The sequence below is a fragment of the Eublepharis macularius genome, chromosome 11 (assembly GCF_028583425.1).
Source record: "Eublepharis macularius isolate TG4126 chromosome 11, MPM_Emac_v1.0, whole genome shotgun sequence".
Taxonomy (NCBI): domain Eukaryota; kingdom Metazoa; phylum Chordata; class Lepidosauria; order Squamata; family Eublepharidae; genus Eublepharis; species Eublepharis macularius.
This window is the reverse complement of record NC_072800.1, coordinates 9,733,482-9,761,015: the sequence shown is the minus strand read 5'-3', so window position 1 is coordinate 9,761,015 and position 27,534 is coordinate 9,733,482. Positions and strand designations below refer to the sequence as shown.

General features: G+C 43.2%; 1 protein-coding gene across 1 annotated transcript in view; it reads right to left on the bottom strand.

Moving 5' to 3' along the window:
* MOCOS (molybdenum cofactor sulfurase) overlaps positions 1-27,534 on the bottom strand; it is a 228,390-nt gene that overhangs the window by 123,917 nt on the left and 76,939 nt on the right. The window contains exon 5 of the mRNA XM_054991830.1: positions 17,372-17,448. Within this exon, the coding sequence (XP_054847805.1) occupies positions 17,372-17,448 (77 nt within the window). The remainder of the gene's footprint in view (positions 1-17,371; positions 17,449-27,534) is intronic.

The window sequence follows — 27,534 nt, the reverse complement described above, 5'->3', positions numbered from 1 at the left end:
ACTCAACTGGGGAAGGGGAAGAGAAATGACATGTATTTTTTCACGTGTCCCTTTTTTTAAACTGAAAAGGGAGTATGTAGATAAGAATCCTCTTCCTTACTTTGCCTCTTGAGTTTTCCAGGCTGGCTCCCTTCCAATATTGCAGCTCAGCCGGGAGAAAACCAACAGAATGCAGCAAGCTAGGAAACGGTAGGCAGGATTACTAACCTCCAGTTGGGGCTTGGAGTTCTCCTGGAATTACAAATGAGCTCCAGTCTACAGACATCAGTTCCCCCGGAGGAAATGGCAGCTGCAGAGGGTGAACTCTATGGCAACACATCCCAACTTAGTTTCATCCCCTTCTCAAAAGTTGTCCTCTTCAGAATCTACTCCCAAATCTCTAGGAATTTCCCAAGCTGCAGTTGGAAACCGAAAGGGTAGGGTTTAGCTCCTCTCACTCATGGGCTTCATTTTCAGGGAAAAAAGATCCCTCCATTCATACAAATGGATCTCTCATCACCTCTAGCTTGGCCTTAAACTTGTTCCTCATTTAAATGTGAAAAGGGCTTGCTGACCACTCGGAGAGTTGTCCATCTAAGAATTTCATCTTGTTGATAGGAGGCCTTGATTGCTTGCCCGAGAGATAAAGAGGCTTTGAACACTCGTGTTTTTTTCATACACAGAGATGTCCCATAGCCTCAGAGCTTTCCAAAGTATACTGTGCACCAGCTTCAGCCGTTCTTGCTGTGATTTCATCTCTAATACTCATAAAGAGGAACAGAGATGCCATAAACAGACAGCTGGCTTCCTAATTTAATTTGAGTGTTTGAGGAATGGGAAGCGTGGGTCCCCAGTTAATTCTAATTTGTTTAGTGCAATACATCAAACATTAGGGTGAACTTTATCCTAAAAGGTACTTGAGCGCTCAAGCTTAGTTGTTTAACAAATGTGACGTTCAGCAGAACATGTTCACTGGCATCACACCACCATACTGATCTTTTTGTGCATATGGCACATTAACCTATAACAGGAGCATTCAAGTTGTAATTCCATTTAAATGTTGTTGATCTTATTGAATTAAAACAGCTTCTTCTCTCAACTGCGGTATAATTCCCCTTATGATATATTATAGACTTGATTCTTAAAAATCACAAAGAGCCATTTCAACTGGGAGCAGAGTCAAATGTCAGCCTTGTGTGCTCAGAAATCATCACAAAGAACATTTTCTGCTGTTTTAAGACATGTTTTTCCAAGTCTAAAGATTTTATCTGGTTAGTGATCAATGGCGTACTCTCACAAATGCTTCAGGGAAAAAGCAAAGGTAGCTGACACCAAAAAAATGCATACAACTGGTCCCATGACAGAGTACAAAGTGTTGTATTAGTCCTTGTTCTGTAATTAACAGTTTTCTAAAAAGCCAGAATGATTTTTTATTAGGGTTAACCAGTGTTTTCTGGATCTCACCAAGAGCAATGAAGATTATTCACTACATTTTTTTAGTCCATCAGTAACGGAAAACCATTATGTAGTCCAGGAGTTTTGATATGCTATTACCCTGAATAAAAATCCTGTGTTTTAGATCCAATTATGCATCATAAATGTTTAGCTTCCCATTATGAAATCACTTATTTCTATTGGTTCTATTTCTTCCCACCTTTGTTCCCAGGAGCTGAGGTCATTTGTGCATACATGGCTCCGTCCTGACCCCGTTCTATCTTGACAACAGCCCGGTACATGCTGACTGAACACGAGGGAGAACAGCCACATAAGCCCTCTGGCCCCATGTCCTGCCTCTGTGTGATCACCTGGTTGTCTGCAGAGTGTGACCACGCGGAGGAGGTAGATACACGGATGCTTCCTCCCTGGGATCCATTACACTCTGGAAGCAGTGCTGAAGGGCAGCTAGCAACTGACCAGCAAACTAATGTTCGTTTCTAGCTGACACTTGTTTGCAATAGAAATGATTTCTCCTTTTACGGGGCAACGATCTTCAACAGCATACTTCACATGGAATAGCAACAGATTATTGTATCTGCAGAAATTAGGAGATGTCAAGCAGACTTTATTACATATTTCATGTGGCAGAGTAAAGTATTCGGCGACTTCAGGGTGACTTCAAAAGGATTTACTGTATCCAGTGTTTATGATTAGTGCCATTTAATCTGGAGTTGTTGAATAAGCAGCATTTTACAAAATATGCTAATTTTCTTTTGCTCTAATATGCTCTTGTTGGAATTAACATAATATTTCTGCACTCCAGAAAAGATCAAAACAGCTGAGAAACTATAGATTTTGCAAATGAAATAATTTTTGATGTAATATTGCACCTAAATATTTGAAGGCTGGAAAAACTAGGTACAGTTAGAACACATTATGGTTTGGGTGCTTCTATTCTACCAATTTTCTCTGGAATAAACACAGCTTTTCAGGAGAATCCAGGTGACATTACTGCCAACAACAACAACAACAAAATTGCACTCTAGTGTTTCCCTTGCTATCTTTCTGTCTTACAAAGGCCTGGCTTGCGGCAATTTTTCTGATTTACAATACAGTCAATAGGGTTGCTCTGAGACTAAAATGAACCCTGTGAGAGCCATCCCAAGTTGCCTGAAGGAAGGGTGGGCTAAAAATGTGAGACAGACAAACAGATGCATGTTACATCATCTCCCTCTGGCATTGCTGATGGCAGCCGATAGCTGGAAGGCAGGTGCTCACTGCTGCAATGTAACCAGGCCTGTTAAAGGGATGCTCAGTAGTTTTATCTTTTGCTTTGTGGATGGCAATTGACAGAACGTAGGAGAGGATCTCTCAGTCAGCTAGTGGCTGGCCTTCTTATAAATATCAGGTCTGATCTACCAGCTATTGTTATCTAGGTTCACCGCTCATGCTGAGTGTTTAATTAAAATACAAAACTCAGTGGAAATCAAGAGAAAATGGCAGCTCTGGAGGGTATGGTATACCATAGAGTCTAGGATAAGCCAAAGCCTCTCCTCAACCACAGCCTCCAAATCTCTGGGAATTTCCAAGCCAGAGTTCACAACCCTACCCAAGCTAAAAAGGATCCTGGAAACTGAAGGTATGGCTGGTGTGTTTGAAAATGCTGGGCAATGCTAAACTAAAGAGCTCCCTCCTGAAAAGGAAAATTCTGTATGATAGAATTGAAAACAGGGTTGAACTTACCCGAAACTGTTGTTCATTGAGGTCTTCTGTGCAGGCACACATGGGACCGCAAGTGCACAGGCCTGCCAACCAGAGGATTCTGTAGCTTTAAATCTGTAGAGGGAGGCATCTAACCTTCCCACAGGGCATCAATGGCTGTTTCTTGCCCACACGACCCATGTGCTGGGAGAGGAGATGGCATATTCCCAATTTCTCCTAAGCCACTGCACCCTTTCAGGTAAGTATTGAAGAACTCAGTAGGGTAGGAGGGAGGGTACGCATGCCTGCACAGAAGATCTCAATGAACAACAGTTACAGGTAAGTGTAACCCAGTTTTCATTGTCGGTTTTTCTGTGCAGTCCCCCGTGGGAGTCTAGCAAGCCACTTATTCAAGGAGGAGGGTTGGGCTCTTTGCATGAAAAGGACTGGAGGACAGCTTGCCCCACAGCAGCATCTCTCCTGGCATTGACGTCCTGTGCACAATGCATTATAAATATAACTGCAGAAGCCCACATGGCAGCTCTACAGATGTCCTGCAACGGGACTCCTTTGATGAAGGTTGCTGAGGATCCATGGAACCTGTTCGAATGTGCGTGTACCCTCCAGGCACAACTAAAGTTAGCCAGTTCGTAACATAAATTGATCATTTGTATGACCCAGTAGGAAACAGTTTGTGATGAGGCTCCCAAAACCTTTTTATTCCTGGCAAAACATATGAATAGTGGAGACCCTATTCTGAATTATGTTGTGTGATTTAAGTAAAACAGTGGTGTGTAGAGCTTGTTCTGCATCTGAAGAAAGTGAGGGGGGGGGGGAAACACAGAGAGCACAAACGCCTGGGATGTGTGAAACTTAGAAACCACTTTGGGTAGAAATTGTAGGCTCATCCTCAGCACTACCTTTTCAAGCAGCACTTTTAGAAAAGGAGTGTCCCTATGCAGTGCTGCTAGCTCACTCGTCCCTCCTTGCCAAGGTGATGACACCTGAATAGGCCACTTTTAGAGGTAGCGGTTTTAATGAACAGGTAGCCAAGGGTTCAAACAGGTTGGACATAACCTGGAAAGTACCACTGAAAGTGACCACTGAGGGATTATCAGTGCTGCTAATGGGGAAAAAGTTATAGAGGCACTTAAGAAAAACTTGGAGGTGTAGTAGGAAAACAATGTCTTTTCATTGACAAGGGAGTGGAAGGTTGAGATGGCAGATGAACAAGGCAGATAGTTTCTCTCGTTTGAGTTCTAAGGGGTATTCTAACACCGCAGCCGAGGGGCAGGTATGTGGTAAAAAGTCCCGCAACCTTTGCCCGTTTCTCAAATCTGTTCCATTTTCTTGCATACTGGTGGGTTTTCTCGCATTCAGATGACATTAGCCACCCCATCAGACAAACCCAGCATTATGGAGAGACTAGCCAGGCTGTGAATCTATGTTTGGGTATATTGGGATGTCCCACTGTGTAAGAACTTGGGAGCTATAGGCAACTGACTATATCAACTTGGGGCTAGTGTTAGCAGTAGACGGAACCACAACCGGTGAGGCCAAAAGGTTGCTATCAATATGCACGTGGCTGATTCCCTGTAAATCTTGTTGACTATTCTGGAGAACAGAGGAAGGATTGGGAAGGAGTAGACAAGCGCCTCTGACCATCTGATCTGAAATGCACCCCCCACAGATGTTTAGTCTGTGCCTCCCCAGGAGCAGAACACAGGTGCTTTCATGTTCTCTCTTATAGCAAAGAGGTCCACCTCTTGAAAGTCCCACTGCCTGAATATGGGTAGGCTGTAGCATTCTCCCAGGGACCATTCATGGTTTGTGTAGCCCAGTCTGCACAGTAGGTCCGCTATGATATTGGAGGACCCAGAGATATGAACTGCCTGCAGGGATAGTCTGTGCTGGATAGCCCAGTCCCAGGTTAGCACAGACTCTTTGCACAGTGTTGGAGATGCCACACTCCCTTCCTTGTTCAAGTAAAACATGGCCATGCAATTGTCTGTGAGACCTTGAACCACTTTGTTGCTTACAAGACTTGAAAAGGAGATATGTGCATAATGTATTGCTCTCAGTTCTAGCACATTAACGTGGAAACTGTTTTAATCCCTTGTCCAGGTACTATGGTTGGAGGCGCGCTGACAATGAGTCCCTCGGTAGTGATTGTTATGTTGATGCCCGAAGAACCAAACTCCATTCCTTGTAGCAGGTGTATATCATCCACCCACCACCCCAAGGGTCTTACTATAGCCCTTGAGTTAGAGTATTCCTTATCTTGGGAGTGTTTTTGTAGGGTTGCAGACTGACAAGAACCAAAGTTGTATCTATCTCATGTTGAACCAAAGTTGTAACTGTCTCATGTTAAACCTAGGAAGGGGCAAGACTGCAGTAGTTGAAGCCACGAGGCCCAACAACATCTGTATCCTTGATGTTGACTGGAACCTTTTTGAAATATAGAGAACACTAGAGTATTAATCTTGCCTGTCCTCTCCTGGGGAAGGAAGGCTTTGTCAAGTACAGCTCCTATGAACTGGACGCTCCTGGAAGCCGTAGGGTTTGACTTCTTTAGGTTGATAACTAGCCCCAACTAGACACTTCAGTTGTCATAACTCTTTGATTTTCCAGAAGTTCCTTGGACTGTGTTGAAATCAGTCATTCATCCAAATACAGATAAATGGAGCACCCTGGTGTATCCTGTTTCACAACAACTACCACAGCGACACACTTGATGAAATCCTTTGGGGCCGCTGCCAGTCCGCAGAGTAACACCTGACATTGATATATCTCAGGGGTGGCCAAATTGTGGCTCGGGAGCCACACGTGGCTCTTCTAGACATATTGTGCGGCTCCTGGAGGTCTCTGAGTATCGCCGTGGCCATACATTTTATTTTAGTCTAGTTTATTTCCCTCCCTCCCTCCCTTTCCTCCTTTCTTTTCATTTCTTTTCCTCCTTTTTCCTTTTCCCCCTCTTTCCTTCCTTCCTTCCTTCTTTCCATGTCTTTCATATTTTCAATAAAAATATTGGGGTTGCCAGGTCTGACTCAGAAAATACCTGGGGACTTTGGGGGTGAAGCCTAGCAAGGATGTGACGTGACTTTTCAGATGTCACTTCCAAGTCAAAGGCCAGGTGATGGCTCTTCCCAAGTTCCACCCCTTCCAGTGATGTCACTTCCAGCATACAACACCAAAACCCCACCCCCTTTCTATGATGTCACTTTCAGGATACTCCCCCAAACCCACCTCCTCATCTGAAGTCACTTCAATGCATCGTCTTGCGGCTCTCAAACATCTGACGTTTATTCTATGTGGCTCTTACATTAAGCAAGTTTGGCCACCCCTGGTATATCTGAAGAGAAACCTTTGGAATTTCCTGTGTGCCAGAGTATGGACACATGAATGAACATATGTATCCTGCAAGTCCAGGACCTTGAATCAGGATCCAAAGGGCAACAGTTGAAGGACTAAGGGGAGTGTGACCATTCTAAATTTTTTAATGATGCTGTTGAGGTCTCTGAGTCCAGGATAGGTCTGTGCCCCCCCCCCCCATCTTTCTTTTCCACCAGAAAAAAACTAGAATAAAATCCAAACCTGGGCTGATTCTGCACATGTTGGATAATCCACTTTCAATGCACTTTATCAATCGTTTGAGGTGGATTTTTTGTTCCGCACACAAAAAGATCCAAATGATCTATAAAGAGGATTGGAAGTGCATTATCCAACGTGTGCGGAATCAATGCTGGACTCAGTTTCAGCAACACGATGAATTGTTTCTTCATCAAACAAAGCCTGGAGCTCTCTTGCTAATTCTGGTGAGCTAGCACTGTTAATCCTATTAGAGAGACTCAGACACAGAATTCTCTCAAATTCAATTTATACCCATTTTTAACTATATCCAGAACCTGAGCATCTGAGGTGATAGAGCCCCATGCAGGTGCAAATTGTGAGAGCCTATCTCCAAACACCAGCCACTGAATCTCCCCTAGTCAGAAGGGTTGCTTTGTGCTCTGGGACTGGTCCTTAGAGGTATGGGTCTGATTGCCAGGCCTCTGCTTATGGGACAATTTCTGCTTCTGGCCCTGGACAGGCATCGCCTAGAAAGAGCGATGTGGAGGATACTGTTAGAGAACAGAGTATAGGCCAAGATATTGATAAAATCAAAATTGTCCGTACATTCCTTGCCTGCTTGCTTGTTGGTTGTTGAGGCCTATCCAGAAAGCTCTCAGCCTCAAATGACACTGGACAGAGAGGCAGGCCTGCGTCCGGGTGCCAGGAGCCAATCGATTGAGATGTTTGGCTAGCATGTTTACTCTGAAAACTCATGTCACAGTGTCCAGCTGAAATGCTGACTTGAAATCAAATCAATTTAAAATGGGGTGGGGGCTCTTTGAGCAATGAAAATGCTTTGTTTTGTTTGTAATTTAAACATATATTTTCCCTAAATGAGTTTGAAAAGGAGGAAGGTGGGGAAACTGGAAAAGAAACTTAATCTTGACGATTCACTATATTTACTATACATACATATAGCCCACTGGTCGCAGGCTAGAAGGACTAGAGGGAGGTTTTGGGCTGCCCAGAGATTGCCTGCCATTGGCAAGGACCCCAGGAACACGCACGGCACACACACTCCTTGTGGGCGCAATGACGTCACTTCCTGAAGTGTCATCGTTATGCTGGCCACAAGCTTGTTCCTATGCTTCGTTGGGACCAATTTTGGCCCCAAACGGGCTAGAATTAGCGCAGTATGAAGTGTGGGTGTACGACGTCACTTCCCAGAAGTAATGTCCTCATGCAAGTACCAGGAGCAAAAACCACCACGGCCGAGGTATGAGGTACGTAACAGGTCCCCCCGGTCCCCCCAGGAGGGGATAGGGACCTGGCAACCCTATACATGCATGTGAAAACAGTTTAGGAACAGGCAATGAAGAAGATCAGCTTCAGTAATTAATCATTAACGGCAGAGTCCAGGTAGAGAACGGCTAGGCCAGGAGGCCTGCCAAAGGGAAAAAATTCCCAATTACAGAGACACTTTTAAACACAAGCCACAGAGAGAGGGAGGGGTGGGATTGGAATCCCCTTTACATTAAATGCGATCTTTAAAATAATAAAATCCTATTTTGTAAGGCTCTGTGGTCATGTGCTACTGGTGTGCTACTGGTGAAATGAGGTAAAGCTAAGAAGCTAGAACTGAACAGCAGAATTAAAAGAGATTTCTCCTTCTGATGTCTGCAATTTCAGAAAACAGATCCAGAAGGGTAATGTTAAATAGTCACAAGTCAGTGGGACAGTAACTGTTTTTGAACGGAACCTGAGGTTGTCTACAAGACAACCTTCTGTGTCTACAAGATTTTCAAACTTTATAGCCATCCTTTCTATGAATATGGTTTCTGTCAATGTCTATTCGTTTCACTAATCAGTGAAGAGATCGTACATAAGCACCTTCTGGAACAACGGCTATTAGGGATAGTTTTCATACTGTGGATTCCTAAAATGGCTCCTGCTAGAAGCCATTTTAGGCTTGTGCTAGAACAAGGTCCAGCAGTAGTTTTGAATCAGCTATTTCTATGACCTGGTATAAGACCAGGACATTTTGTCTTGACCTGGCACACGAAATGGGACTTTTGGGGGCATGAGGGGCTTGCTTGCTTTTTGAGAAAAAGGGAATATTCATGTAAAGAATTTATGCCAAGTGCTGACGTGTCTTTTGGAGAAGCCCCAAAGAGCAAGTTGGTGAAAATCCAAAGATGATAAAATGGTAGAGTTGCCAGGTCCCCTCCCCTTACTCTCTTGATGGGAGGTGAGGACATGACCCTTACTTGTAGTTTTTTCATGCACATGTTATGATGCACAATGACGTCACTTCCAGGTGTGACGCCATTGCGCAGCCCCAGAAGTGGTCTCGGGCTTCATACTGGGCTGATTTGGGCCCCCAAATGGGTTGAATCAGCCCAGTGCAAAGCCTGCATGATGACATCACTCTTGGGAGTGATGTCATCACACTGTGCAAGGAATATGCAGAATGACATCATTGCACTGTGCCAGGAGTACGTCCCAGGATGCCCAATCTTGTTCCTTTTCCCCTGCCAGCCAGGTGAGTGGTGGCAGAGGGAGGAGGCTGGGAGTGGGGGATCCTCTGCCCCCAATGGGGGAACAGCAACTCTATGACATAGTCTTGTGGCTCACACATAGAAGGACTTGGAGTTTTGTGATTGGTCCATTAATATTAAGACCATAGAGGTGGACCCTCAGTTTAGAGCATAAGAATCTGCCTATGGGAAGTAAGGTCTGCCTATGGGAAGTAAGGTGGTGTAAGTACACACTTCACTTCCTCGTGTGATGTGTGTACACCCTACTTCCGTTGCAAGCACCTTCTTCAACCCATCGTGAGGAAGCCAGGAACTTGCTGACTTAAGAGGTTTCACACAAGTCTCTCTCTCTCTCTCTTCATGATTGGTAAGATCATAACATCATAATTGTGTAATGCATAGGATAATACCCATATGTATCACACAGGATTAGTGGCAGTGAAGAGAGGCTTGATGTACTCTTGAAATTTCTTTCTGGAATGGGGAAACTAATGGATTATGAAAGCTTTTCCATGTGACTGCAGGGAAGAAACTCCAGTTAACCTTATGCATCGATAAAGTATCATAAAATGCACATCCTGTTTCATGATCAATTCTTTTTTCCCTGGAAGTATTATTTTCCTGCCTTGACAATAAAAGGATCCCCTTTGGGAAACTGTTTCAACTGTTCTTGGTGACAGGGCTGGTAGCAGAACTGCCGTCCTCTGTAAGATTGCTTTCCATAGGACCTGAATCCTATAGGCTTGGGAGAGGGTAGCCCTCCACAACATCTTGCCATCTGGCAGTCCTTATGCTTTTATGACAGAGATTTGTCCATCTTTTGGGGAAATAAAACTGGTCCTTCAAAGGGCATATCTTCAATTCTGTTCCTTGTCTCTATGGGTGTGGGTGTGTGTGCTTGATCTTAAGCAAGTGTGTCTCCAGAGAGCTACAGAAGATGCCAGGGCCCTGGTGGAGGAGTCTGCAATGCTGAGGCTAACATTGATGTGCTGTTTTGACAGATGTATAGCCTCCTCTTGTATGAACTTGATCAGCACTTCTTTATCCTCAGACAAGTAATCATTATATGCAGCCATCTTGTTCCACAAAAAGATCTGATACGCATCCATGGATGGCTGCATTATCTGTGATCTCGATATTGAGAGCCAAAGACGTGCAGCTCTTCCTTCTGACTGTATCAAATTTCTTGCCCTCCTTGTTTGCTGGTGTTGAGTGCGTGCCCTGGTGATGCCTGGATGGCATCTCTTCCATTACTAAATAAAATGGAGAAAAATACATGAACAGAAAAGCAATTGTCTTCCTCGGTCTTATATAAATCCTTCAACATTCTTAGACAAGGCCGGGATGGTGGTTGGCCTCTCGTAGAGAGCAAATATTAGCTTGACAAAGCCCTCAACCATGAGAAACGTGATCATAGATGGGTTCCCCAAGTATAAATGGTGTAAAATCTTATCCTTGTGCTTGGGATCTGTTGAAGGGACATCAATGTTGAGCGATTTTGCCATCCATAGCATTTGTTCTGTATAGATCCTGAAGTCGTTGGTGGGTGAAACTGGCACCCTATTTCCCACCAACTCGTTGAAAGACGGATCCGATGGGACCCTCAGGCTCTGATCCACACCTCTGACTTCCATCTCAGATTCTGAGAGGTGGAACGCCACTGAGGATTGCAAAGGATCACTCACTCACTCCAATGAGCTCTTCCCTGCATTGGCTCTGAGATGGAGCCAATGGATTCCAAGAAGTAAACCTAACACTGGAAGGTGGAGTCATAGCATGTGGGTACCATGTCAGTTACCTGTGAGAACAGCATAGGTAACTGACATGGTACTCACATGCTATGACTCCACCTTCTGGTGCAAGCATCCTGGTGTAAGCATCCATGGCTCCAGTAGTTCGACTCCAGTCTCTAGTAGACCAGCTCTCCCTCCTTCTCTGAGGAGTATGGAGTAGGAGATCTGCAGCGAGCATAGGGTGTACGTGGAATCTTGATGATCTCTACCTCCTCCAAAAGTGGGCTCTGGCTTGATGGTCCTCAGGGGACAAGTCATTTTGTGCTTGGAGGAGTGCTTGTACTTTGTCCTTGCTTTCTTGGCTGATGGCTCTGAAACACTCTGCTCTTGCCTGTAGATAACGGGGGATTCTGCTCTTTCTGGTTACAGATCCAAGTGGAGCTCACTCAGTATCAATGTTGATGAGGGGGTCCTCGACATTGGTTTCAAAGGGTTTCTTGACCTCGACTGCTGTTGGATCCAACTTGATGATGTCAGATCCAATGCCCCTTCACTGTTGGATCTGAGTCCAAATGGTCTTTCAACTCAACTAAAGCAAAGAACTTAGCTGCTGGGCTGGGAGCACGAAAGAGGGCTTTCTCCCACAGGATGGCTTTTAGTTACATGCTTCTTTCAGCCCTGGCCCTGGGTGTAAACACCTGATAGTGTTTACATGCTCCAATGTTGCGTCCTTCACCCAAACAGATTAAACAGGGGTTGTGCCCATTTGTTTTAGTACTGCCTTGTATGCACTTTTTGAAAAGAGCTTTATTGATCATGATAACAAATCTTCTCTGTTTCCTTCTCCCTACAGACGTGTCTCAATGAAGCATAGGAAGGCCTTCGACAAGCGAACTTGCAACGACGTTCCTCTCTGGTTGGTGGCAGGAAAGAAACTGAGGGTAAGGAACATCTCCTCTGCCAGAGTGCGGGCCGTTTGGATGGGAAACAGTTGCACATGTGCTCTGGGAAGGGGAGATGCCTCCCTTTACAGATTTAAAGCTACAGAATCCTCTGGTTGGCAGCCTGCACATGCACAGCGCCATGGGGGACTACGCAGAAAGACTGACAGTGAACCTACCTGTACCACAACGTAAAGTGTGCAGCTGTAATTTGAATCAATGCAGTGAGTTAAGTAGATTTACAATGCTAATGCATCAGACAGGTCAGCTAATGCACTAAACAAGACTTCCATTTTTATTCCCCCTCCTCAAACCTGCTAACAATCTAGGGCAGTGTGTTCTGATTTTCAAAGACACTCAACACCTGCAATCCTCTGCCTATGGATCATGACTTTTGCTTCATAAAGTAATAGCACTGTCAAACTTAAAGTCTTGTTATTCTCATTTATTGCTGAATGAAAAACCTCAGGCCGAGTTTCAGCTACTACAAGAATTACCCCTTAAATCAATGAACTCATACAGTCCATCATACATCATGGGCAGCCATGGCAGCATAACACACAGACAACTACGTGTGTGTGTATGGGGGGTGGGGGTTGAGGGATTTGTTCAGACTTCATTGCACCCATTAGGCTCACTGGCCTTTGGAGAAATCTCTTCTTTACAGTATTAGTCCGAGAAAAAATGGTTGAATTATCAAGTGCTTTGCTCGTCGAAAATGTTGCAGAGGTTAGTAACAACTTCAACAGGCTGGTTTGGCTAGGGTTCCTGGAGGTGTTTCGTCATCTTCTGGACATCGAGAAGGGGGTCACTGGGGCAGTCAGGGGGGTATTTGTGAATTTCCTGCATTGTGCAGGGGGTTGGACTAGATGACCCTAAAGGTCCCTTCCAACACTATGATTCTATGATTTTATGATTCTCCTCTTTTGGAGATTTCTGTATACGCACTTGACCAGTACAAGCACAAACCAAGATTCTGACAGTCACAATATAAGAGGGCACCCAAACCCCTTTAACATGGGAGAGAAAATGAGATGGAATTACTACTACTGCTAATGTTGGATATTATGATGCAACGTCTGCAGGTATAGTTCAATGCAGTAAATAATATCCATGCAGAATCTACCTGGGGTTGCCAGGTCCTTGTAACCTCCTAGCAAGGCGGGGGGCACACCTGGCACTTACCTTGTGCCAGCAGTGTGCGCACTCCAGTGCCTGTGCAATGACAACACTCCCAGAAGCGATGTTGTGGTGTTGGCCACGTGAGCTCTCCCGTGCTCTGTATGGGGCCGATTTGGCCCATTTGGGACCAAAATCAGCCCCAAATGAAGCACATGAGCGCTCCCATGGGCGGCACGATGACATCACTTCTGGGCGCGACATCGTTGCACCCCTCGGGGATTGGGGGGCAAGGGCGCAATTCCCTGGGAGTTTGCCCGTCACCAGCAGCACCCAGGAACCCTACATCTAATAGGCCAAATGTTGAAATTTGTGCTGAAGAAGCTACAATTAAAAATCAGTTGCTTATGCGGAAGTTGCCATGCCCCTGGGAAACGATCAATGTCGCAGATCCATGAGCTTCACTCCTGTTTGTCCATTTCTGAATATAAATTCTCACTGTGTTAAGTGGTTGGTATGTCTAATGAACAGCTGCTGGTAACTAATCACAGATCTAAGCATGCCTTTCCTATTAAATTAATTGCTTTCTCAACAATAGCTTTCTTTTTTTAGTTCAATAACCACCCACAAAGCTTTAGTTTTTAATCCTTTAATAAGTCCTTTAAGAAAAACTCTTGATGCTTTCCAGAAATTATTGAATTACTCTGGTTGTGTATTAACACACTCATGCAAATAATTTGTGTCTTGACATAAACCTTCTTGGTTGTTGCTTGGAAGGGGTAAGTGTAAAGTACTGACAGTAAAGACCTAAGGTTCTGTCAAAGGTGGCTGGACTTTGGTTCAGTGCTGTAGATCGGTGCAGGCCCAGTTTCAGGCTTAGCTAGAAAAAATGTTCTGGCTCGGCTCATTTTAGCCCCTGTGAGTTAGTTCCTGTTCCCTGGAGATTTGACCTTTGGAGGCTGGCTGTCACAGGCACTATCTTCACTCCCCGATTTCACACAGCTAGCAATTCTAATTAAGTAAGTGAGCTCGGATTGGCTGTTAGTTGGTAGGGTGATGTCGGGAGTCCTGAAAAGATGGCTTCCTAGCTCACCCTTCTCCTCCCTTCTCTGTGGATTGAGAGTGCCCTCAAATCATAGCTGACTTATGGCGACTCCTAGTGGAGTTTTCATTGCAAGAGACTACCAGGGGTGGTTTGCCATTGCCTGCCTCTGCAACCCTGGTCTTCACTGGAGGTTTCCCATCCAATTACTAACCAAGGCTGACCCTGCTTAGCTTTTGAGAGCTGACAAGATCAGGCTCACCTGGGCCGTTTCCACACGGCTTACCTTTGCTCGTAACGACCCAGAACATCGTGCAAAAAACATGGAAGATCATGTTGTCATGTCGCGCAAATCTTGCACAAGAAAACGCGATCTTCTGTGTTTTTTGCACGATGTTCCGGGTCGTTATGAGCAAAGGTAAGCCGTGAGGCCCGGGTTGGGGCCTCCTTTCTCTAACCATCATGTGAAAGAGAAGCTACTGGCTCCACGCCTCCCTTCATCTCCATATGCCTCGTGCTGCATGACGTGGAAATGGACTCCTTTACTGAACAGATGGGTAAGCAATCACCAGCTAAAAAGCTAACCAGAGAAGCATAGGCAGCAAGCTTCATGTTTTTTTTAGACAGGCAGATTTTAGCCTAGGAAAAGAATGGTTTATTTGTTTTCATATCTGTTACCTGAATTGAGTGCTTTATGCTCAGCAACACTCTGTAATCAATAAACTGGAGGTATTTTATTAAAGCCTATGTCTGGATTCCTAAGTTGCCTCAGAGAACCCAGAGGCTGAAAAGCCTCCCAAAACAAAATGGACAAGTGCCTTCCTTCTGCCTAAGGGCTCTGGAGTGGCTGTCATCAGTTGGGGGTACCTGGTTCATATAGTAAGATTCAAACGTTATGTTTTAAACCTTCAAATTTATTAGCATATTTAGCCAATTAATGACTGTTCCAGATAACTGAAATAGTCTCTTCTGGTGGGTTTTTTAACCTGTTTATGATTGTTTTGGTTAATACACAGCTATTCTTAATTATTCTAAATTTTTAAAATTAATGATAGTTGGGAATGAAAGATTACTGGACCAAATGAAACATGTTGAATTGAGTACTTTAGAAATTCAACTAAGTTTAGTGAAAGCCAAGTGCTTTGGTAACTGTCTATACAAAAGCAACCATTAACTAGAATAACAGATCATTACTGTGGCCTATCAATACATCACATCTGTAGTTCGGTTTGGTTAACTCTGACAAAGGATTAACCAAGTCTATGAAAAGGTTGCTGAAGGAGTGGCTTATAAACTGCATTTATTGCGCAGACATCGATCCATTCTAGAGACAAGGGATCTTGTCACACTTATTCAAGCTTTTGTTATAATTAAGATCTCATTCAAGTTTGCTCTAAAAGACAGCATTTTTAAAATTCTTCACAAAACTGCTTATACAACTTTTAATTCCATTTACTATCTCACATACCTCGCCATGAACAGTGCTAGACATTTCAAGTCCTCTCCTGCAGAGGAAGGTCATTTCAGTAGTTCATACACTGAACATAACAAACTAGTATATGAGCAAGCTGCGGGTAGTTCAATATTTTATCAATTATCAAGAACTCAAGACAAACCAAGCTAGAGAAATTTAAAATAAAATAAGGAGACCACTAGCAGCAGCAAGGTCTCAGCTGCTGCACACACCTGCTCATTAAGCTTCAGTGATCCTGGCTGATCAGATACAGTTTAAACGGACTTGTGATATAAAGACAGATGGCCAAGGTTATGTAAAAATCAATAGGATTACAGCATCATTGCTAATATTTATGTCCAGATCCTGTGACCATATTCATGTAGATCCTAGAAAGTGTACAGGGCTGCTAGACTCAGAGACACTCAATAGGGGGACAGTTTATCAGACTTTCTTGTGGGAACTCTGCAGTCCCACGAGATCTCTGGAAATGGGACACATTCTTCTACTGCCCCCAGGCTCCACTACAGCTGGCTTCTCCCTCCCCTCCCCAATTGCTGCTTCTGGAGGGTATGTTTTGGGAAAGGTAAGCCTCTGTGGGCAGGTGAGAACATCACATTCATTCACAGACCTAGCTGAAATTCAAATGAAATTTGGATCAGGTCATACAAAACTATTTTGAAACTAAGACTCCAAGACTAGTACTTAGCAATATCATTACTCTCAAAGTTCTCGCATATGGGCTGTCATAAATGTGAACCAACTCAACGAATGACTAGGCTGAAGTAGCAGCTACTCACAGGATAAGGGCTCTCAAAGGCAAGAGATGGTCTGCTGGAATCGGATCAAAGCTGCTCAGTCAGATGGTTTGGTTTGCAAGCTGTCTACAAGTTACACTCGGTGGCACCATTAAAAGTTCACTGTTAAATGTTCAAACTGCTCACCTGTATTCTTGTGCACGCACATTCTCATATTGCTTTTTTATAGCTTCCCTGGGCTGCTGTAGTTGTACCCCCCCCTCCCTGTCTGCTGTTGGCTGCATTCGGTCTTTAAATACAACATTTCACAGGGAGTGATGTGCAGATATGAAGTCAGTCCCTTAGGGCTGCCTGACTTGCTGTTGGTTAATAGGAAAGGCAGGAGAACTGTCTGGAACAATTTGGGCATGCATTCTCCCTGGGCCATCAGTTGGTCCGCACACTTGACGGCTTTCCTTAAGTCTGGAAACTACTGCTCAGATAAACTAAAGATGGGAGGCAATAATGGCACTCACCGCTCAACTACCATACATTTGAAAATAGTAAAGAGTCCCGAAGCACCTTTAAGACTAACCAACTTTATTGTAGCATAAGCTTTCAAGAACCACAACTCTCTTTGTCAGATCTGGCACCTCTGACAAAGAGAGCTGTGGTTCTTGAAAGCTTATGCTACAATAAAGTTGGTTAGTCTTAAAGGTGCTACTGGACTCTTTACTATTTTGCAACTAAAGACTAACATGGCTAACTCCTCTGGATCTATGTACATTTTAAGTTCAGCAAATGATTAATTTCTGTGTGCATGTTTTTAATTGGGTGGTAGATAGTCCATTTCATCAAAGTTAGAGGATTGTGAATACACATGTTCCCAGATAATGTACGGTACAATCACTGTTGTAGTGTCTGTGGAAGTACTACCATCAGTCCTCCTATTCAATGAGAAATCACCAGGCCCTAAGACTGGGATGCTGGAGAGCTGGCAACCCTGAAACATAAATAGGGGCTGAAATATAATATAGAAGAGAGGAATAGGATAGGATCCCCCCCCTGCCCATCCCAAAGAAAATCCTGATGACTGTGAACTGGAAATCAGCAAATCTTAGAAGTGTTAGAGAGACTGACCTGTAAGTCTTTCCAAGGCATCAAATCCATGCTTTAATGCAATGATATCAAGGAAAGAAACGGTTCCATCCTCAAACCTGTGTGAAAAGAAAAGAATCAGTCTGAAAACACCTTTTTGCCACCTTTCATATACAGGTTAATTTATGTTTACTGAATCACACATAGCGTTTATATTGTGCTTTCAAAGTGCTTCACACACATTATTTTGTTGTCATGCTCAAAGCAGTCCTGTAAAGTAAGCCAGCATTATTTCCATATTGCAGATGAGTAGCCAAGACTCAAATAGCCTGGCTTGTCTAAGGCATCACTATGTAAGTGGCTACCTCATACTCCTGATAACCAGGAATACAGAAATCCCTGGATGGCTCACATGGAGGGTGAATCATCGCTGCTCTCCCAGAGCAAGCAGACGCTTATTCAACGTCTTCAGAATCCAACTACTACCCCACAAACCCCAGCCACCCAGCAGCATTTCAAAGAATATTCTACGGTAGCCCCTGACAACACTCGGCCCAGAACTCTTAAGGGTTCTGTATTCATGGTAACAACTTGGATAACATCAAAGCAAGCGAATGGACTGCATTTGCAGTGAAAGACATTGGTTGAAAACTTCCATAATAACCTAAGGAAGAATGAGAAGATATCTGTTGTTCAAATCTTGGACTCTATTCACACAAAATCATTCTGAGAAGGTTATGACAAAAACAGAGCTTAAACTAAAGGCTACTATTTGAAACAGGGAGACAGGCTAACATGCTTTGAAAATCAGTTATGGAAACAATGAGGCCTAGCCTTCCTCAGTGGGGTAAGCAACCAGGACCTTGGCTATGCCCATAGGGATTCACACCAAGGAATGCTCCTCCATACAACTTCTTCCCTCCCCCATCTAAATCAACACAGAAAACTAGTGTGCCAGGGAAATTGTTCAAAACTAGGCTTCTGCCTAACATGCTAGTTTTCTACATGTAGGGATTTTTTTATGGAGGAGCATTCCATCACATGAGTTTCTGCCTGTAGTCTAAAAAGTCTCAACCAAGGCACAGGCTAACCATCATATTGAATATGAAAAAGAAGAAGCCTTCGTTTGCAGAGAAATGGTGTCTGCTGAAATTTTCCTAACCCTGGTATCCAGTGACAACAGCAGATTGTCTGGCCACAACGAAAGATTAAATATTGTACCAGTAAACTCTACCTGTGCAGTCCTGATTACTTTCTTGACTGGGTATTTATTGCCAGTTGGATGTTGATAAAGAATGTTCCATATTCAATGCAGCATGATTTATGAAGCAAATTTTGAAATTATTCCAGATATTTTGCAAGGTATAAGTAAAATACTAGTTTATTAGAACTGGCCAGACCTTGGTCAGCTTCCCCTGTACATATGAATGTTTGCCTTTATTGGCCATAATTATAAGGGGAAACCCTGGCAGAGATCAGAGTTCAGTTTTGACAACTGAGTCAAAGCTATTATGATGTTGTTTATCACACTGCCTGAAATATAATTTGGAGCAACGATACTAAGAACTCTGTGTGACAGTTACTCAGCGACTAAGTCTCTTTAAGATGTCCTGCTAACTTTATGCAGATTATTTCACAGAAAAGCTGCTTCAGGCAAAAAATGCAGGGACAAGTTGCCACAACCCAGTAAAAAGCTCAGAAATCTCTGTCCTTGTTTAGTGAAATATGGTAATTAACTCATTTAGACATGCAGAAAAAGCTGAAGGATAAAACTGAGGGAGAATAAAATGAGTTATCAAACTAGCTTAAATCAGATAGGGACAGAATGCATTGGGCAAGGACACTTCACTGGGAAATACAAATGAACACAAACTTTATTCCTCTCTCCTCCCCATCACAATAATTGAACAGAGGTTGTTAAGGTCTATCTCCTCTTTGGCTGCGGCAATCAATCCCTTTGCAGTGTCTGATGAAGTTTATGATCATGGTGATGAACAGATTCGTGTGTGTGTGTGAGAGTGAGTGAGTATGTGTGTGTGAGAGAAAGAGAGAGAGAGACTTGATGGTTGAACATTTGAATAAGTGAACAGTGCAGCCCTATGAAGAAGATTCAGCTGAGAGATGGTATTTAACAAAAGCCATTCTGTAAGACTTTGGTTGACAATCTGCAGGTGTGGGCTGGAGTTTTCCAGGAATTTTGGCAGACCTTCAGACCTCACAGATCAGTTCCCCCTGGAGAAAATGGCAGCTCTGGAGGCTGGACTGTACATCATCATCATCATCATCATCCACAACAACAACAACAACAACAACAACAAAGCCTTTATTGGCATATCTCAGGTTATCGATTCAGGCAGTAAGCAAATATAACGGTAACAAGGGTAATTTGAGTGAAAGCAGTTAGATGTTTTGCAATCGATCCTTGATTACCAGACTTAAAAATAGGGCTACCTTTTCAGTTATTTTGGATGACGAATCATTCAGAAGACGGTACACCATTAAGGCCTCCGAATGGCCCAGCATATTAAGTAAAATTGGGTCTAAAAGATTAGAACGAATATCAGCATACTGAGAACAATGGAGTAGGATATGAGGAACTGACTCAACTGGATTTGAATTACAAGCACAAAGTCTTGCAGAATATGTGATCTTATTATATCTGCCATAGGTGACTGCAGAAGGGATAGCGTTGCACCTAGCAAGTGCGAACGCTCTGCGCGTTTGTGGGGTATAAGAGGCAGATAACTAAGGAGCCAGTCGGCCAGTAATTGAAATGGTTTCAAAATTCAAAGGAGAGCAGGATTTTTGGGCAGAACTGGCAAGCTTTTGCAATTCAGTGTCCAAAATTCTGCGTTTAATTGATTGATATGCATTTGGAAAACTGAGCATAAATAATGAATCTAAAGATAAGCCCATTGTAGTTATTTTTTTCTCTTTGGAGGCAGTCCAGTTGGAGATGGTAAATTCTGACAGCATTTGATGTAAAAGGCTCCTAGGGCCAGCATTATAGTGCACTCGTAGCCAATATTTAATTGACATAAGCCATGCTCTTATTTCTACCATGTTAAAGCCAGTGTCTAAACAAAGGACTGCATATGGAACACAGCATGGGAGACCCATGATTTTTTGCACGAACTTGGATTAGACTCTTTCAATACCAGCCTTGAAGGCACTTATCCATGCTGGAGTACCATACAGTAGCTGTGGGATCACTTTGGCCTTAAAAACTTTTAGTGTGGCTGGAACAAACTGATTGCCTCTATTGAAAAAGAAGCGTGAGATGGCTGATGCACTAATGGTAGCTATATTAATTGCTGATTTACGATGGCTTAACCAGGACATCTTATAAGTAAAAGAAGACCCAAATATTCAAAGTGCTTTACCTGCTCTATTTCTTTTCCATCAAATATCCATTTTTGGATTTTACAGGACTTGGCAAATACTAATATTTTGGATTTCTCATAATTCAGCTGTAATTTGTTTGTAGAGAAGAAGCTTAAGGCATCTATTCAGCAGATGTCTGAGCCCCACCCTTGTACAAGAAAGTAGTACTGCATTGTCCACATAAAGTAGAATGGGTATGTGGGTAGAACACAATTTAAGAAAATGAAATTGGGCAATGCCTTTAACTGCTCTAGAAGCACTATTTAAGTAAAGTGAGAGAGGCCATAAAGGTCTCCTTTCTAAGATCTATAAAGTACTATTATCAACATGTAATAAACCTATTATAACAGCTGAAAGAGGTTGGATTGCAGATTGTGAAGGTAGAATTTCCAAAGAAGAGTTTGAAAAAGCATGGAAGGCCCCAAGTTTTAACTCTAAAATTTTAGCAATTCACCTTAACTCATTTAAGGTATTACATAGAAGCTATTTAACTCCAATGAGAATGGCTAAATTAAAAAAAAAATTGAACTTAAAATGTTGGAACGGTTGTGGACAGACTGGAGACTTTTTACATTGTTTTTGGATTTGCCCCACCATTAAAAGGTTCTGGAATAAAGTATTACTGCAAATAGAAAGTATAGTGGGCCAACAGATTCCAAGAAATCCAGAAAATATTTTTCTAGAAATAGATTTGTTAAAACAAGTAGATAAAAACAAGCTGGTTACAATAACAACTTTGTTAGCAATTGCTAGGATAGAGATTGCCAAGAAATGGAGAAATAAGAAAGGGCCCTCACTACAAAATTGGTATGATTCCATCTGGAGCCATTTTATATCGGGTAAAGTGGATTGCTCTACAGGCATTCAGAATTTGGAAGCCTATCGAAAAAATTTCCAAGCAATATGGTTTCCTATTGTGCAATTTTTGCAGGAAAAAGATATTGTTTCTTCTAACATTCATTGTCAAGAACTATTGAATTTCTAGATGTATGGAATTCCTTAGGAATTGTTATATTTTGGGTTTTGTATGATTATGTTTATGTGGAATGGGTTTTGTATGGTTATGTTTTAAGTTAAGGTGGAATAAATTTATTATAATAAAAAAAAGAACATCTGCTTGCTCTGTTTAACTCCTTTGCTGAAGGGGATTTTGGATGTTAATTCCCCTGTAGTTGAGCATTTAATTTGACAGGTAGTAGAAGTGTAAAGCATTACGATTAGTTTGAGGAGTCTCTTATCAATGCCCGATTGGTACAGTTTAACCCACAATAACTCTCTATCAACTGAATCAAATGCTCCTTTGAGATCTAAGAAAGCTGCATAGAGTTTGGAATGTCTAAATTTAATATGCTTTTCGATCAAATGCGCTAAAGTGATACAATGGTCTAGTGTAGATTTACCCTTGCAGAACCCAAGTTGTTCGGGGCCTGGAATGCCTTGCTGAGCCATCCAAGAGGTTAATTTAGATAACAGATGCTTGGCGTATAACTTGCCTAGGGTAGAGAGGAGGCTAATTGGCCTATAATTAGAAGGATTTGTGTGGTCACCTTTCTTATGGATTGGGACCACAACTGCATTCCTCCAGGCATCTGGAATAAGTTCCGTTTGATCGATTATAGTAAAGAAAGAAGCAAGAGGGACAGCCCATCATTCTGGGTCCAGCTTTAGAAGCTCTGGGGGAATCAAATCAGGATCGGGAGCTTTTCCAGTCTTCAGCTGACCAAGTAACTCTATTATTTCATCAGGGGTCACTGGTGACCAATCAGGTAGATCCTCATCGCAAAAGTCAAATGAGTTAACAGGGAAATCTTGTTTCTGCTGGAATAAAGCAGAAAAGTATTAAAACCAAACGTGAGAGGAGATAGCAGACATATGAGGAGGCTCCACACGGAGTGTACCTGAGACTATGGCCCGTGTTTAGGACCGTGGCTTGGTATGATTGTTCCCACTGATCATTAAAAAACTCTAACTTCTTCTTTTTCATACTCTCCTGAAGCTGTTTTTTAACCTGAAAATATCCAAAGAGGAGGGCAGGGTCACTGGAAGTTTGAAATTGGCTACAGATATTGCGCAATTGGCGCTTAAGTACTCTGCAATCATCCGTAAACCAAAATTTAGCACCCTTGTTACTCCTTTTAGTTGAGGGTCTCTTCAGTGGCAGTCCTACTATTGTGGAACAACCTCCCCAAGGAGGCATGCCTGGGCCCCTCACTCTCAATCTTTAGGAGGCAGCTGAAGACTCTTTTATTTACGACAGTTTTTTTTAAAAAATGTGGGCTGGATTGTAACTGTGTTTTTTCTCTGTTTTAAATGTTTTAATTGTGTTTTAGCCGTTTTCCTTTTATATACACACTTTGTTTATATTTTACTTTGTAAACTGTCTGGAGCACCTTTGGAGGAAAGGCAGCTAATAAATATTTTAAATCAATCAATCAAATACTTATTTCAAAATGTACAGAGAGTTTAATTAGCTTTATTAGGCTCTTTGTCAAGATTACAATGATTGCTGATCACCACAATAAAAACAAGATAAAACAACTCTAACACAGTAGATTTAAAACCAACAAATCGGATCCTGCACACACGGCAATAACACTGCCCCTCTGCTACCACCCCAAAGGCCACTCTAAGCATGAATTCTCTAAATGGTGGTCAGTCTGCACAGGGAAAGACTTCCAGAGGTAGGAAGTCACACCATAAAAGGTCTTTCATCTCACTGCTACACCTTCTTTCCTCTTGCTCCCTACTGACCCCCACTGTGGAGGCAGGTCCTCTGTTTTAGAGGGTATTCCTTTGGCACAAGGTGCGTTCTGCTCATGGAGGGTAAGTGGGAAACACCTTCCACCAGAGAAAGTCACACCCAAGGGAGGTCCACCTCTGCAACAGAGTTCTGCACAAGTAGAAGGGAAGTACATGATCCAGAAGTATAGGATCATGCTTCCATCCAACAAATGGCTCCTCCTCCTACTGCACTTCATGGTGAGTCTAAGTACTTGTATATGCTCTGGATAGGAGTTGGAACTCAAAGGCAATCATGGTTGTAGTCCTATTATCCAGTTTGTGTACCAATCTAAGGAACTCGAAGGGTCTACGGCATGCACGCTTGGCAGCAAGACAGCTGCCTTTAACAGTGATTCTTGCTTTCACAGTAGAAGAAGTTTATGATTAACATGAATTGCCCAACTGACCTTCCAACTGATATGTAAGACCTTCCAGTCACACTGACACATGAACAGGCTGTACCTTGAGCACAAAGAACGATGAAAGTGCAGTGATGGTACAAAAGCATGAGAATCCAGGATGCAATCCTAAGAACGCTTTCCTGGGAGTAACCCCCACTGAAAAGATCTGAATAGGCTTCTGACTGGACCTGCTTAGAATGACTCCTTAAAAGAGTATTAGGCAGTCAAAACTAGCCTCCCAAATTCTGCTCAGAATCCAGTAATTGTAGATGTGAGAAATTGGCTCTTAGGAGTTGGCTCATAGGAGCCCTTTCAATAAACTTATAGCCATATTTATCTGCCTTGGTGTTTCCATTACAGTCCCAGAGGCAAGACTATTTATTGACAGCACTGTAGGAGACAAGATTGGGCTGTATCCTACTACGCTGCTCAGCCAAGCACAGAGTCTTCCTCTACTGGAAGAAGCCTTCCTATAGCACAGCAAGCTCTTCCTCCTCTGCTGGAAACCCCCTTCTGCCAGAGGCAGGGGCTGATTGGACCTTTGTTTGAAAGCAAACAAACTGAAACTGAACCCAGACAAGACAGAAGTGATGCTTGTTGGGAAGCCAGAGATACTTAAGGACAGTCTGCTTTCCACTTTCAATGGGGTTCAGTTGACCCTTGCAGATTCAGTTAACAGCCTAGGGGTTACAGTGGATCCAGCACTGCGGCTAGAGAAAAAAGTTAATGCAGCTGCAAAAAAAATGCCTTCTTCTAACCCAGTCTAGCCCAGAAGGTGGCCCCCTGCCTTGGCATGGCCAGTCTGGCCAACTGGATCCATGCCATGGTGACATCAAGACCAGGCGGCTGTAATGCCTTCTACACGCCCCCCCCCCCCCATAAAGTCAACTTCAAGACTTCAAGTTGGTGCAGAATGCCACAGCTCAATTATTATCAGGAGCCAACTGGAGCATGCTTATTACTCCCATTCTGCTGTCACTCCATTGGCCACCCATTCGTTTCCAGGCTCAACTCAAGGTATTGGCTATCAAATACAATGCCCTTCACGACCTTGGTCCCTCATGTCTCCGGGACCACCTCTCTCCTAATGCTCTGCCATGGCAGTTTTACTCACCTGAACAGGGCCTTCTCCAGGTACCACCTTGCAAAGGGGCAAAATCAACGGCTGCCCATACACAGGCATTCTCTTTGGTGGCCCCCACCTTATGGAACAGCCTACCTGAAAAGATCAGGAAGGTTCCCACTCTCCTAGCTTTCTGCAAATCATGCAAAATTGAAGTACTCAAGTGGACTTTTTTACTCAGATAGGAAGGCTGAACTGTAAGGAATTGTATTGTCGAAGGCTTTCACGGCCGGAGAACGATGGTTGTTGTGGGTTTTCCGGGCTGTATTGCCATGGTCTTGGCATTGTAGTTCCTGACGTTTCGCCAGCAGCTGTGGCTGGCATCTTCAGAGGTGTAGCACCAAAAGACAGAGATCTCTCAGTGTCACAGTGTGGAAAAGATGTAGGTCATTTGTATCTACTCAGGAGGGGTGGGGTTGAGCTGAGTCATCCTGTAAGAGTTTCCCAGGGTGTGGAATGCTAATGGCGGGAGGCTTCACTGTATCCTGAGGAGGTTCTTTTGCATATGGATTGGTACTTGATGTGCTAATCTTCTCTGCAGGACTATTGTCGGGTGTAGAGTGTTTTGTTAGCCTGGTGTTTTTCAGAACTGGCAACCATGCTCGGTTCATTCTTAAGGTTTCTTCTTTCCTGTTGAAGTTTTGCTTATGCTTGTGAATTTCAATGGCTTCCCTGTGCTGTCTGACAAAGTAGTTGGAAGTGTCCAGTATTTTGGTGTCCTGGAATAAGATACTGTGCCCTGTTTGAGTTAGGCTATGTTCAGCCACTGCTGATTTTTCAGGTTGTCCAAGTCTGCAGTGTCTTTCATGTTCTTTTATTCTTGTCTGGATGCTACGCTTTGTGGTCCCGATGTAAACTTGTCCACAGCTGCAGGGTATACGGTATACTCCTGCAGAGGTTAGGGGGTCTCTACTGTCTTTTGCTGATCGTAGCATCTGTTGTATTTTTCGGGTGGGTCTGAATACTGCTTGAAGGTTATGCTTTTTCATAAGCTTTCCCATCTGATCAGTAATTCCTTTGATATATGGCAAAAACACTTTTCCTGTGGGAGACTGTTTTTCTTTAACAAATGCGCTGATCAAGAATTCCTCACTACATCCCGACACGCACAGAAAACTATGCAAGACTGAAGCACAGCCACCTAGACTATATGGACTCCCCAAAATACATAAGGATTCAGTCCCACTCCGACCCATTGTGAGTGCCATTGGTTCACCGACATATGAATTAGCTAGACATCTGGCAGATCTCCTGCAGGACCACATCGGGAAAACCTCATCTTACATCAAAGATTCAGCAGATTTCATCAACAAAATCAGTTCTCTGAAACTCAATCCACAAGACATACTTGTCAGTTTTGATGTTGTATCCCTGTTTACCAAGGTTCCAGTAAAAGACACTATTGCACTTATTAATCAGATTTTCCCAGAGGATGTAACAGCCTTATTCCACCATTGCCTGACAACCAGTTACTTCCAATGGGACAACGAATTCTATGAACAGATGGTTGGGGTGGCCATGGGGAGTCCACTCAGCCCAGTTATAGCAAACTTCTACATGGAACATTTTGAAAAAACAGCTCTAGAATCAGCACCCCACAAACCTAGTGTATGGTTCCGGTTTGTGGATGATACATTTATCATTTGGAGCCATGGGGAGGAAGAATTGATGGGGTTTTTGAATCATCTCAACAACATCCACCTGAACATACAATTCACCATGGAGAAAGAAATCGAGGGAAAACTCCCATTCCTGGATACCTGGGTCATCCGCAAAGCAAACTTTCAGTTAGGTCACAAGGTCTACAGGAAACCAACTCACACTGATCGGTACCTACACAAAAACTCCAATCACCATCCCCGACAGAAAAGAGGCATAATGAAAACCTTAGTGGATCGTGCAAGACGGATATGTGAGCCGCACTTTCTCAATGAGGAAATTAATCATCTAAACCACGCACTTCAGGCAAATGGCTACTCCAGAAATGAAATCCGAAGAGCAATCAAACCCAGGATGAATCAAACAACCAAAGAAAAACAGTCTCCCACAGGAAAAGTGTTTTTGCCATATATCAAAGGAATTACTGATCAGATGGGAAAGCTTATGAAAAAGCATAACCTTCAAGCAGTATTCAGACCCACCCGAAAAATACAACAGATGCTACGATCAGCAAAAGACAGTAGAGACCCCCTAACCTCTGCAGGAGTATACCGTATACCCTGCAGCTGTGGACAAGTTTACATCGGGACCACAAAGCATAGCATCCAGACAAGAATAAAAGAACATGAAAGACACTGCAGACTTGGACAACCTGAAAAATCAGCAGTGGCTGAACATAGCCTAACTCAAACAGGGCACAGTATCTTATTCCAGGACACCAAAATACTGGACAACACTTCCAACTACTTTGTCAGACTGCACAGGGAAGCCATTGAAATTCACAAGCATAAGCAAAACTTCAACAGGAAAGAAGAAACCTTAAGAATGAACCGAGCATGGTTGCCAGTTCTGAAAAA